At 43.6% G+C, this 14,579-nt stretch overlaps 1 protein-coding gene across 1 annotated transcript in view; it reads left to right on the top strand.

Annotated features, from left to right (window-relative positions):
• The first annotated feature begins 1,072 nt into the window (after window positions 1-1,072).
• Window positions 1,073-14,579, top strand: part of GALNT9 (polypeptide N-acetylgalactosaminyltransferase 9) — a 271,939-nt gene continuing 258,432 nt past the window's right edge. The window contains exon 1 of the mRNA XM_072600789.1: window positions 1,073-1,506. Within this exon, the coding sequence (XP_072456890.1) occupies window positions 1,266-1,506 (241 nt within the window). The 5' untranslated portion in view covers window positions 1,073-1,265. The remainder of the gene's footprint in view (window positions 1,507-14,579) is intronic.

Below are 14,579 nucleotides of genomic sequence, written 5' to 3'. Positions count from 1 at the left end.
GAAAGGAGGTTGAGGGGTGGGGCAGGAGCTGTGTCACTACATAAGTGGGCATTAAGATTTTTCCCACACACTCTCCTTTGGGTATGCCTTATAACCCACACGGTCATTGCCAAAACCACGCTGAAGGAGAGGGGGCAAAAGGGACCACGGTGACAGGATTGAGAAAGGCCCTGGCACAGACTTGTCTTAACCTTTCCCTTTTGTCCCTTCAGCCCCAGGGAAGGTCAAACGTGCCCCTCACCTGGAGCTCCCAGAGGATGAAAAGCACTCTCCTGGTGTTGGAGAGAGGACTGGAAGAACTGGGGGCTGCCCGGGAGGTATTTCCAATGTCCTTAGATGCCTTTGATTTCAGAAGCCCAGCTGAGCGTATCTAGCCTGCACCTTCCATGGGCAGCAGAGAGTTGATAACTCGTAGCACTAGGCTGGAGATGGCCTTGCCCTCTGACCAGGCCTGCTCAGCCCCGCTGCGGCTGTCCCAGCATCCTGGGTGCCCCCGGGAACCCCGCGGGCAGGGCCGGGGCGGGCAGAGGAGGGGCGGAGAGGGGCGGGGACTGGGAGGAGGCAGAGGCAGAGGGGGCTCCGCTGTGTGCATGCTGATGAGTTTCGAGGCTGCCGCGTCACTCCGCACCGGCGCTGTGGCTGTGGGGAGGGCTGGAGCCGGCAGAGGTTGTGAGCGCGCGGAGCCGGCCAGCCCGCCGCCTCGCCCTAGCTAGTCTTCCTCCTCGGTCCCTTCACCTCTGAACCTGGTTCTGGCCGGTCCATCCCCAGTACCTTAGTGTCCCTGAGCCCAGCCCTCCTTGCTCCCAAAGCCTCGGCTCCCCACGTCCTCGTCTCCCTGGGGCTGCAGACTAGGCTGCGCCCCTCCAGAGGATGCCGGCTGCGCTCCGTGCTGCGCCCCGCGCCCTGAGCTCGGGGTCGGGCAGCGGTTGCTCGGCGGGCGAGCGGCTGTAGCTGCGCAGCCCCCGGGCCGTGGGCCAGAGGCGGTGGCTGGGGCCGCAGGTGTGTCTGGGCCAGCTGGAGGAACGTAGAGTGGTGCTGAAGGGGACAGCTCCCAACGGCTGCGCTCCGGAGCTCGGCACTCCGCCCTTCCCTGCCCCGCCCCTCCCGTCCAGGGTCCAGCCGCGAACAGCCGGCACAGGGGGCGCAACGCAGATTCCGGAGCCAGCCCATGGTGCCCGGGGCGGCTGGCCGCGCAGAAGCTGCGGCGGCCAGAGGCGAGGCGGGGATGCCCCGCGGGTGAAGCAGCCCCCGCCCCAGCCGCGTTCATGGCGGTGGCCAGGAAAATCAAAACTTTGCTGACGGTGAACATCCTGGTGTTCGTGGGCATCATCCTCTTCTCCGTCTACTGCCGGCTACAGGACCGCTCCCAGGAGCTGGTGCAGATCGTGCGCAGCGCCGACCGCCGGGTGCGCAGCCGGCACGCCAGGGCGGGTGTGATCCTGGACCGGGAGGCCATCCTGCAACGGCTCGATCACCTGGAGGAGGTGGTCTACAACCAGCTCAATGGTGAGCGGCGCTCGGGACCAGGCCAACAACAGGGAGGGGGCTGGGAGCCCGGGAAGGACGCAGTGAGAGCGCGCCTCTACCCCGAGGGGGCGCGGGTGCACTGTCCCGCCTGTCTTGCGTGGGAAAGAGGCACAAGGGACAGCTCTCTTGGCATAGGTGGGATTGAGTCTATATTTGAGGGAAAGGGGCACCAGACTGCCGTTAACTTTTTTTAGCTCCTCTTAGAGAAGGCTATAACCTCTGAGAAGGGGATGGGGTGGACGGAGGAGCTACCTTCCTGGCTTCTATGCTTTTCATGTCTCTGCCTGAAATGCGAATCCTCCATCGATTTACTCAATAAATACTGAGAAGGTGCTTACTCCAAACTGACATCTTGTGAGAACTTTTGAGATGATTCTCATAGACTCTTCATAACAGAGAAGGCCGTTGTCTAGGAAAGGAAGGTGCTCCCTTCTGATCAGCAGCTGTAAGGTGAAAGGCTCGGGAAACAAGTTACTCTCTCCTTCCCTCCCTTTAAAAGAAATGATAAAGTTGGAAAGTGGAAAGAGGGAGGCGAAGCAAAAGAAGGATGGAAAGCCAGTCCAGAGATACGCAGACGTAAACTGTGGTAATGCGAATCATCCATTCCTTTCGGGGTTTCCAAGGTTTAGAACTGGTCCTCGAATTCGCTTTGATTTCCCCCCATTCCTATTCCCTTATCCTCATTCCCCATTACTTTGCAAACTGCCTTCATTGTGAGCTACATCGAGAAAACCTTCGATAAAATATTCTAGAAGACTAGGGCAATAGGCTATGAGGAGAGCAAACTCAAAGCCAAAGATTTGGGGTGGATAGCAGGCCCCTAGACAAGGCTATTATGGCAGTAGTGACTTTAAGCTTCAGGGCCCATTATCAATTCGGCTTTAAAATGACATTGAACTTTCTTCCATCGATTGGTCAGAGAAGGATAAGTCTGGAAGATAAATCTGTATTAGTGTCACTGTAATTCACACTCAAGGAACACTGTATGATGGAAACCTTCACTTCACTCACTTTGTGCTGCAGGAAGAGAAAGGGGCCCTGTGATGGTGTTGGTGCTGGAAGGGGAGTGGGTTGCTGGTTCTGTGATTCACTGAGACACCAGGGAAGGAGGAAAGTGTGTGTGTGTGTGTGTGTGTGTGTGTGTGTGTGTGTGTTAACACCATTAGAAGTTTTCTGTAGTTACAGCTCCAAAAAGATTGAAAAGGGCTGCCTTATGTTTATACACTACCAGTCTCTTACCTGTAAGTTTCCCCCATGTACCAACAGCAACAGAGCACTGTAGGAGGGAGTTGTCTGGAAACTCCCCCTGGGGAAGCAGAGACTCCTAGTCTGGAGCTTGCCATGATACTTTCTCTGATGGGGTCCAGGAAATAGAGGATTCTAGTCCTACTGCTGGAAAGGAACTCAGAGGTCATCTAATCCATGCCCCTCCTTTTATAGAACAGGAAACAAAGGTCCACTGGGATGAAGTTGTTCACTCAAGGTCACACAGTCTGTGGACAAGCCAGAATTCGAATCTTTGTTGTTTGACCATTAATTCAGCACTTTTCCTACTATACCATCTATAGATTGCATTTCCTTCTGGAGAGGAAGGCAAGACCTCTTAGTGCAGTGATTCTTAACCTTCTTTGTAAGATGGACTCCTTTGGCAGCTGATGAATTCTGTGGACCCCTTCCCAGAGTAATAGTTTTAACGGCATAAAATAAAATGCATAAAATATAAAGAAAATCAATTCTAATGAAAAAGTTCTCAAATTTTTTTTAAATCCATAGGCCTTATAAAATCTGTTTATAGATCCTTAAGAACTCCTGTATCAGAGGCTCCAGGAAGGCTAAAGCAAGAACTCATGATAAGACAAGCCCATACTGTGGCTAGTTAAGTCAAGCCAGAAGTCCTTGAAGGATTTTACTTGACCTGTAAAGAACCCTTTATTGGATATCACTAGACCTCCATACGAATCTTTAATGGTCCAGTTTGGCCAGGGCAGTAATCCTGGGTGCAGTTTGGATAGGAATTTATAGTGGGTCTAATTAGATCAAGACAGGAACAGTTAAAGTGATGCAGGAAGCTTTAATGGACCTATTCATAACAGGGTAAGAACCCTTAGTGGATCTGGTTAGTGGGCCTCTGAGGGCAAAAAATCTTAGTGGTTCTGGTAAGGGTAGGGACATGGAATCTTGGTTCAGAGGCTCTTAACTTAAAACCCATGACCTCAATTTTTTAAAAATGCTAACTGTATTTCAATATAGTTTCCTTCATACCTCTATGTATTCTGTTTTAAGCCTCTAAAAATGTTATTCTGAAATGGTGTTCATAAGCTGCTCTAGACTGCCAAAGGGGTCTGTGATGCACACAAAAAATGTCAAGTGCCCCTGCTGTGGGTCTGCTTAGGGCTGGGCAGGAACCCTTAGTGTGTCTAGTTAAGTCAGGGCAGGAACTCTTGGTGGGCTCATTTCCCCACAAGTCTTGAAACAGGATTTTCACTCAGATCTGTGAAATACCCCCCATACCTGCATGCTGGGCTGTTTAAATCTTTATGTGGTCTTCCAAAATTCTCTTTGAGAGAGCATAGGGTATCATCCTTATTTCATAAGCTCTTTCTCATCATATACACCACTCATGATTTTCCTTCTGAAGTGATTTTGCAGTGAGGCATACAGTTCTTCTGTCCTTTTCTATTCCTCCAGGGTGGGGGAGGAAGAGAAAAAGGAGAGGGGAAACTGGGAAAAGTTGAGTTGAAGCTTAATCTTGGCTATTTCATCAATGTGACTCATCACCGCAGAAGAGTGTATCTCTGTAAGAGCATGCAGCTCCATTGAAATCTATTTGCCAGGGTGTTATGGGCTGTTTTATGGGGAGAACTAGAGGATTATATAAAAACATTGGCAACATGCTGGGGTTGTATAACATCATGATAACTGGTGCTCGGCTGCTAAGGGCTTCCCTCCTTCATCCTTCAAGGTGAGAGGGACCCAAGGTGTATGATGACAGGAAAACCCAGACATTTGCCTCTATATTCCGACTAGGAAAAAGTCATTGACTTAGTGAGAGAGTGAGAGAGTAGCCTAGTCTTCTCTCTCTTTAGCAAGCATAGAGAGCTTCTCCTGAGAGAATGTAAAATTCAGGTCATTGTTTAGAAAGTTACCCAGTGAAAAATATTAATGAAGCAAGCAAGTAGAGTTCCCTTCTCTGAGGACCCTTCTTTAGAGTCACGTATGCCATGACTTACCCAACTAGGATGGGGGACCACATTCACATCCCAGAATGCTGCAACAATTGTACCCCCACCTCCTTTAAGCCCTAAAAGACAAAATGACCTAAACATAAAAATTCACATAATTAAAAATGAAAGAAAATGAATAGTACCACTTTTCATAGCTATGTCTGGGGAAAATTCTTAGTGCAACAAGGGAAAGAAGAGAACTCAAAAGATAAAATAGACCATCCCTGTTACATGAAATTGAAAAGCTTTTGCATGAATAAAATCAATGCAACTAGGCTAAAAAGAAAAACTGTTGATTAGGAATTTTTATTGACTATCTTTTGTTTTTGATAATTTCATTTTAAAAACTTCATAATGCTAATCTTAATTCTTATATCTAGCCTGGCATGTGGAAGTAAAGGGGAAATGAAATCCAAAGAGAACTGCAGCAAGTGAAAGCATAAGGATCACACGGTTTGAGAGCAGACTGGAATTGTGATGCAAAGCCGGGGGAAGTTCTCTCCCTAACTACAGGGGATTGGTTTGGTGGTTAAAAGCAACATGAAACAAAACTTATGAGAATTGTCCACAGGCAACAGTGATGATCTTTCCTTTCTTGGTCTTGCCATCCTGTGATCAAAACATTCCATCATAGTTTCCATAATGTTCATGCCTTCTTTCATCTAACCAAAGACCACGTTTTTCATCTAACTAATATATATATACATATATACACACATATATGTATGTATATGTATGCATATGTGTATATGTATGTATGTACATATGTATGTGTGTATATATGTAGTTATATAATATATATGAAAAACAATTAATTTTGTGTGTCCTAGACAAAATGTGAGTGATAGTGAACTTCAGAATGAAACTATCATTCACAACTTTTTCTGCATAGATAGATTAGCCACTAGTGCCATTATGGTGTGTGAAGTCACCATGCTAGCTCATAAATCCAGTAATGATTCTGTAAAACCAAGACCTCTTCTAACCAAATCCCTTCTCTCCAGTGCTCAGAGAACAGAAGTTTACTCTTATCTGTGGACCTTGGTCTGCAAATAACTATATAAAGGGATGGACTAGAGAGTCAACACAATCCCTCAGAGCTCCTTGATCTCATAGCTGCTCTCAAGGCACCCACAGTATAGGTGGGTGATTGAAGTTAAAGTGTGGTTCAGACTATAAATATTAGTAGAGGTCAGAGAAAGGAGAGGGTCATGTTAATTGTCTTAGTCAAGGAGGACTTCGTAGGCGAGGTAAAGTTACTGAAATCATAGTTACTCCACTTTGGAATCAGTAAGGAGGAAATCACAACCTTAGGGTTTCACAAAGGACTCTAAAGAGGCTAATTTTTAGATCTAAAAAGACAGGAAAAAAATACCATCCTCTGCTGACTTTTCTTGTTAGTGTCTTTTCTGTTAGAAACCTTCTCTGGAGGAAGTTGGTGCTCACTCTTCCAGTGTGAGTAAACTTTTCCTTGGGTTGATAGTGTGTAGTGTGATATGAATGAATCAGTCACTCAGTCAATTAAAAGATAAATCGATGAAAATGTAATTGTTTAGAACTTACTTCCAGGGAGAAAAGAAATAGCCCCTTCCTTCAAGGAGCTTATATTCCAATAAGGAGAGATAGTACATATAGTAGAATGGTGACTAGAGAAAGGCGTTTTGGTCTAGGAAGTCTGGTATAGTAGAAAGGACAATGAACTCAAAGTCAGAAGACCTAAGACTGAATCCCATCTTCTCCATTTATTAGCTGTGCAATCTGACTTCACCTTTCTAAGTTTTGGGTTCCTCATTTGTAAAAGTAGGAATAGTAATTCTGTGCAGGTATTCCTATAACTCTTAAGACTAAATTGCAGATGTGAGTTACTGGAAGGAGGTAGCAGAAAGAGTCTATCAATTTGCAATGTCCAAGAGATAGAAGGACATGCTCATCTCACAGAATCTCAGCCTTAAGGGACCTCAGCAGTCAACTTGCCCAACTCATAACAGAAAATAAATCCCTAGTACAACACACCCAGAAAAGGGTTATCCAACTTATTTTAAGACCTCCAATAAAAGTTAACCCACTACTTTCCAAAGTAGCCCTTTCTATTTGAGAATAATTCTCCTTGTTTGGAAGTCTTTTACTGATATCAAGCCTAAATGTATCTGTCTGCAGCTTCTAGTCATCTCACAATAATGTGTGTTTTCATCCTTCATTGCCGAAGAAGACCATGCCATCAGAGAAATAATGACATAACTTACACTGGACTTTGTTTTGAGTGAGTGAGGGCTGTGCACGTCACCAGTCTCACTTCTCCTCCAGAGCCATCTGAATCCAGTGACCAGATATTCATCAGGATGACTGGAGATGACCCAGGATGAGGCAATTGGGGTTAAGTGATTTGCCCAAGGTCACACACCTAGTGAGTGTCAAGTGTCTGAGGTGAGATTTGAACTCAGGTTCTCCTGACTCCTGCACTGGTACTCCACTGCACCACCTAGCTGCCTAATTTCTCACAATAATAGCACCCGCTTCACAGAGTTATTGTGAAGATAACAACTCACTTTGTGAAGTTCCTTGCCAACTATGAAGTACTATGTAAATGCTAGGTGTTATTAGTATTATCTCATTATCTCATGCTATCTTTGTATGCATGGGTAGTAAAAACTTGCAGGTTTCGTATCCAGTGTGGTTGTGGGTGAATATAGACTAGTATAACTAGACAGAAATAGACAGAAAAAAAAGAGAAGATGAGGATATCAATTTCCAGGCCATCCGCTAGTCAACAAGTATTTGTTAAGCACCTACGATGTGCCAGGCATTGTGCTAAGAGCCCTGGATACAAAGAAAAGCAAACAAAACAGTCCCTTCTCTCAAGAAGGTCCATTGATTAATGCACTAGATTTCTCAGCTCTCTACTACACTTTATTTTTGATTTCTCTAAGTCATGGCTAGAGATTCCCAAACCGGACTCTGGGGTAAACTTAGACTTTTTCCCCTTCCCCCTGCTATGACATTAACCAGGACCTCTCACCAAAAGTCAGTAAAATCCAGATATCTGAGAACCTTACTCCTGGCCAAATCCACATGCCCACATGCCCCCCAAAATCTTAGAATCTGATTTTTCTTTGTATTCCCAGCCCTTAGCACAATGCCCAGCACAAGTAATAAATGCTGATTGATTATTTGATTTCTATAGCACTGAAAGATTTACAAAGAGCTTTCCTCACAACAATCCTGAGGGTTAGATTGTATGAGTATTGGAATGGTTGATATGGCACCATAAAAAAGTCACTAAATACGAAATCAACTTGATTTTGAATCCTAACTTGGCTGTCCGTGTGACCTTGAGAAAGTCCTTTAGCCCTTCTGAACCTCTGTTTCTTCTGTAAAATAAAGGGACTGGACTAGAAGAGGCCTCAACATTTATGATCCCTTTTCATAATTGAGTTTACTGAGGCTAAGAGAGGCAAAGTGAGCCATAGAATATATCATCACTGAGAGACAAATTGTTCAATAGTGGACCACATGATATGTATGTGTGTGAGTGGTAATTTTTACACAACTGTTAACTGATCTCCAAGACTACTAGGATTATACCTAAGAAAATCACCTATACATAACATAGGTTATCATAGACAGGCTACTTAATAATCTAGTGTCCCCATTCATACATGTGCAATGCAATGATTAGTGAAATAAAAGTATTTTTGCTAGAAATTTCAAATTGTATCCTGAAGTCAGGCAGGCATTTTACCTGCAGACCTATGTTAGACACTCAGAATTTAGTCCAATGCCTCACTTTACAGATTAAAAAGCCTAAACACCAATAAGAAGTGATTTACTCAAGGTCACTCATTCGATAAGTAGCAAAGTTCTGCTGGGAGGCTCTAGAGAGGAAGACAATGAAAGGTACAAGGGGTGAGGCTGTCACTGATGCTTTAGTTAGAAGGAAGGAACCCCAAACCCCTGAACAGTGCCAGCCAAGGCAGGGAGCCAACAGCCAGCCAGCCTGCCAGCAACTCATGAAAGCAGTTGGCCCAATTCAACAACTTCTTTCCAAATGAAGAGTGTATTTTATCTAATTCAAAAATCACCGAATCTCAGAATCATTGAATCTCAGCATTGGAAGACACATTAGAGGCTGTGTAATCTGACTGGTACCTGAAGAAGAATCTCCACTGTGGCATCCCTATCAGATGGCCATGCAGTCTTTCTTTAGAGGACGCAATAACGACAAAACCCCTTCCCACCCAAGGCAGCCCATTTCACGTTGGGGCAGCCATTTGGGGAAGTCCTAACTCTATCTCCACCCAATCTCTTAGATATTAAGTTTACATATGAGGAAATTGAGACCCGGAGAAGGGGTGTAACTTGCCCATGGTCACACTGGAGGAAGTTGGTATCCAGAAAGAAGCTGGCTCTCCACTGTGAGCCATCAAGTCTAAATCTGCCTCTTAGCAACTTCCACCAAGTGTGCCTAGTTCTTCCCTCAGGGGCCAAGCCAAATACATCTAATCCCTCTTTCCCATGACAAGCCTGGAAGCATTGGAAGATAGTTACCATGTTCCCCTTGAGGCTTCTCCAGCCAAAGTATTCCTTCAAATGATCTTCATATGTCATGAACTTGACATTCTTTATTATTCTGGTTACCATCTTCCAACTGATCAATACTTTCCTAAAATCTGCTGCTCAGAATGGAGCATAATACTCTAAAGGTAATCTGGCTAGGACAGAATACAATAGGACTATCACCTTCCTGCTTCTGAAGACTATGTCTCTCAATTCAGCCTAAAATCTCATCAGTTTTGGGATTTCCATATCACACTGTTAACCCACATCAAGAAATCTCTAGATTGTTTTTCAGATGAATCACTATTTAGCCATGCTTTCCCCATCTTGAAAATGAGAAGGAACTTCTTTTCAATCTAAATTAAATTTGTCCCTATCCAATTTCATCTTATAATATTTGGCCGCACCTTCTGTCTGTTGAGATCTTTTTGGATTCCAATTCTATCATCTAACCTATGATATGTTCCTTCCAGTTTTGTGTTAACTGTAAACTTGATGAACACGATACCTCTGCCTTTATCTGACTCATTATTGAAAATATTAATCAGTCCAGGGCCTGCCCCAGATTGCTGTACTCCCCTAGAGGCCTTCTTCCAAGCTGACTTGGAACTATTAATGACTATTCTTTGGTTCTAGACATCCAAGCAGAGATAAAGAATCATGAAATCTCAGAGTTTATGAGATTCTAAAACACAAGAAGGGAGAGAGAAAAAGGAAATGAAGACATAAAAGAAAGGAGCGACATAAAGGGGCTAAAGAAAGGAGAAGGCTCATCTAGTTGAGGCTGGTAGAGTGAAATGGTAGACCTGAAATGATCTCAGGTACTAATCTGGACACAGAGGGCATCAAAATCTGTAGTTGTTAATCTCTGTGTTGGAAAATGTGGCTTTGAAATCTGGTTTCACTTCTTACTACTTGTACAAACTTTAGTGAGTCACAACCTCTCTGAGACTGTTTCCCTCTCTGTAAAATGAGGTGGCCCTCAGGACCATTCTAAATTCTATGAGCAGGCCATCTGACAGAGAAAATAACATCTAAGGGGATATGGGGGGTTGGGTGGAGATAGACTTCCTCAAATAGGGTAGGCTTTTGATTTTCATCACCAATCCATCCATAGGCACTTATAGAACATGAACTGGGTGCATAACCCTGTGCTAGTCATCTAGCTGACCATCCTGAGACTGTCTTGCTTGTAGATAAGATAAATATGCCTGATCCCTAAGGAGTTTCCTTGTCAATTTCCTGTGAGAAGGAAGTTAATCTCTGAAAAGATTTTCAATTTATTTGATCAGAAGTCAGCTTCATTGGAAAGTTTTTCCACATCCCTAAGGGAATTTCATTCTCTAAATTGCTTAACCAAGGACATGGAGCAGTTCCATATGCACTTTATCAATCTTTGCCTTCATCCTTCTCTCAAGAGCTCCTTCCAAGCTCCATTTTTTTTTTGTTTTTTTGCTGGCTAGATCTCAGGAATTAGGAATCCTAAATTGCTATCACAGAGTAAATAGCTCCAGGACTCCAACTGTTGTAACAACTGCCATTTGTGTGGGAAGGAGAAGGGAAGGGGATGAACATCTATTAAGTGCCTACTATGTACCAGGCACTGCATTAAGTGTTTTACAAATATTACCTCATTTGCATGGCTTCTTGAAGGTTTCTAAAGAATGTGTGGTGCAATGGAAAGAGGACTGGATCTGCAAACAGAGGATTTGAGTTCAAGCTATCTCTGCTGCTTACTTCCAGTAAGATCATGGGCAAGTTACTGCCCTTCTCTGGGTCTCAGTTTCCTCATATGTAAACTCAGAGAGTTGGATTAAATGGCTCCTAAAATCTCTTTAAAGTCCAGATGTATGGTCCTGTATACATTATCTCACATGCTTGTCACAAGATTACAAGGTATGCACCCTACAGTGTAGGCATTCATAAAGTGTCACCTGTCTACGGCAGCATACTTAAGTATTACCATTGACCCTGCCCAAAAGGACCTCCCTCCCTCACAAAGACAAGAGTGTCAACTCACTCACCTTCTCAGTGGACATGCAACTTGTAAGTTTTCATTGGCCATGAGGGGAAGGGAAAATGTCAGTGATAATTTTTGCCCCAAGATATGCCAACACTTTGGGGCACTCATAGACTACTCTCTGCTCCTCATTGCTGTGCATTCTGATTTCACCCTGCTGCTAAAGCCTTTTTCCCAAAATAGATTTGTATTTATTTAGTGTATATTGCGTATGGACTTATTTTAAGATATGTTTATATGTATATGTTGTGTCTTCTGTAGAATCTAAGCTTCTTGAGAGAAAGCCTTGTTTCATGTCTTTCTTTAAAACCCCAAAGACTAGCATAGTGCCTGACACAGTAGATGACTGATAAATAACCATTGATTGATCCTCTTTAGATAGATGGATAGTTATTTGGATTGACTTATGGATAGATTGTTAGATAGACAAACAGGTAGATAATTAGATAAAAAGATATAGATAGATTATTAATTAGAAACAGAGAAATAACTAGCTAGATGGATGGACACATATAAATTGATAGAAATCAATAGATTGTTAGATAGACATAGATTACTAGAAATAGATAGATGAAAAGACTTACAGATAATTAGCCAGATAAACAGGCAGGGGCTGATAGATTGTTTTACAGAGATTGATAGATTATTAGAGAGCTATAGATAGATTACTAAACAGATGAAGATAGAGTATTTATTAAGCACTTAAATATGCAAAATACTGTGCTAAATATTGGGGATGCGAATATAAGCAAAGAAGACAACCTTACCTTCAGAAAGCTTATGTTCTAATGGAAGAAGACAAAACATGTAGGTAACCTGGAAGGCAGGGTGGATATCAAGAAGGAGAACGTTTCTTGAATAGAGGAAGGAACCCTGAGTGAGCTAAAGCGTGACAGATGGGTCTACGGAGCTTAAATGACTCACCTATAATCGCACAGCTGGAATGTCTTAGATTCAAACCTAAGAAGGTGAGTTCCTTGAGAGCGGAGACTGTCTGACTTTTTTATTTTATCCACAGTCCTTAGCACAGCGCTTGGCACATGGTAGATGCTTAATAAGCGCTTTTTAAAAATTCATTCATTCAAACTCAGATTTCTCCTTTCTCCAAGTTCATTATATATCATTCACTTCTGTCAACGTTTCTTGGCTATTCTTCTTATGAAATGACTGTGATGAGACTGTAACCCTCACCACTGCCTTCTCTAGTGATATTACAGTTGACTTTCTTGCTATTGATTTCCCATAGAAAGTAAAAAACTAGTTATTTCCTCAATTGGGCGTAACCTTTGGTTTCCTGAGAATGAGAAGGACAGAAGGCCATCCTACTGGAATTATCTTCATTGCTTTCACTGTCTCTTTCCACAAATTCATGATCATAGATTTAGGGTTGGAAGTAACAATAGGGGCCGTTGGCTCCAACCCTGTCATTTTCTAGATGAGGAAACTAAGACTCAGAGAGGTGAATTGACTAGAGCACAGTCACACAACTAGTAAGTGTCTAGGGTAGTATTTGAACCCAGGTCTTCCCAACTCTAAATCCAGTGTCCTATCCATTATGCAACACTCCCAGTAGTCAACCAAGATGAAGAGTTTGGGGATTTGTATTCCAGCCTCACTCACCATGCCTCTCCTTAGCTTCCCCAACTTCTAGGCTCTCAAGTAAGATGATATGTGTCTTTCTCCATTCTCCCAACCTTGCCCTGCCCCCATTCCCCTGCCTCAAACAACAGAGCCACATTGATAACTGAGAACATTGCCCTTGGCTTCAGGAGACCTTTATTACCTGGATGTGTTCATTTGAATTGGGACCTCTTTGGGTAGATTTAAATAGCTCTAATTTTCACTTGAGTAAATGGATGGTTCTCTGCCAGACCAGTCTCTGAAACCTCTTCAATGTAGAGAAGTGACCTCAGAGTCTCAAAGGCTTTGCCAGATGAGGAATGCCTCTGGCAGATCATTCAGAGTTGTGCAGGCTTTGCAGTGTAGGCCCAGGGATGGGTTGTATCAGTCCATTGAGAAGGGACTTGGGTGGGTCCCAAGAAATTTATCACAAGATGGAAGCTCCAGAAAGCTGTGAAGACCATCCCTAGTGAGTTGGAGAGGAATTACAATCTGCACAGGTGAAAAGAACCATCAGTGATCACCCAAACCCCAGGCTCCTGCTTCTTAGCAAGAAGGAGAGAGTGCTGAGGTTGCAAGTGGCATTCCCTGAGGTGGGAATGGAGGCACAACTCTGCTTATGGCTCAGCCAGTCAGGTTCCTTGATGTTCTGAGCATTGACCACTCAAAACTCAGCAAGGAGACCACATCTCAGACCTGGCTAGAGCCTTTCCTGAATCTAGAATTTTGCCCTTCCCAGCTTTTCAAACTCTCCCATAGCCCAGAGCTCTGAGGGTGGTCAGTAAGACTGAATTAAAAGCTCATAGGTTCATAGGCCTAGAGCTGAACATAACCTCAAACACCATAAAGTGAAATTCCCTCATTATATAGATGAAGAAACTGAGGACCAAAGAAATAACTTGCCTGGAATCAGGCAGGGAGTAAGCATCAAAGATAGGGTTTGAACCCTGATCTTTTGACTCTAGAATGAGTACTTTTTCTGCTTTATGAGTCATGAAAAGAGCTTAATTAACAATAATAATAATGGCTAGCATTTACATAGAACATTAAGGTTTGCAAGATGCTTTGCAAATCTTGCCTCATCTTATACTCAACAACAACCCTAGAAGATAAGTACCATTATTATTCCTATTTTACAGATGAGGAAACTGAGGCAAAGAATGATTAAGTGACTTGTCTAGGGTCACATGTTAGTAAGGTGAATTGGGATTTGAATTCAGGTCTTCTTGACTTCCAGCATTCTATTCACTGCACCATCTAGCTTCTCCAAGTCTCAAAGATCTTGTGGAAGACACAACCTAGGCTGCTCCATGGAGGGGGAAACTCCTCCCCAGGGCTATGAGTAAGGTACTACTTCTCAATATTGCTCACCTTGACAGAAAGATTTTGGAGAAGAAGGACCTTTAGATGGAATGAAGCAGGAGATGGAGTCAGAACCTGATTCACTGCTGGAGAACTACCCTTTCCTGGAGTTGCCTCTGCTTCCCCATCCCTGGGACCCCTTTTTCCTCAAATGTCTGCCCTCTCAAACTTTCCTACCAAAGGGAGTGGAGGGATGAGCTCAAGAAGGGGTTATGGATAACCTCTTCCCTCTCCATAGACTGCTCACTGTTTGTCCTAAGTCAGGAGATTCG

This window comes from Notamacropus eugenii, chromosome 4, assembly GCF_028372415.1.
Source record: "Notamacropus eugenii isolate mMacEug1 chromosome 4, mMacEug1.pri_v2, whole genome shotgun sequence".
Lineage (NCBI taxonomy): Eukaryota > Metazoa > Chordata > Mammalia > Diprotodontia > Macropodidae > Notamacropus > Notamacropus eugenii.
The sequence above is the reverse complement of the archived record's forward strand: the minus strand, read 5'-3'. Positions and strand labels throughout refer to the sequence as shown.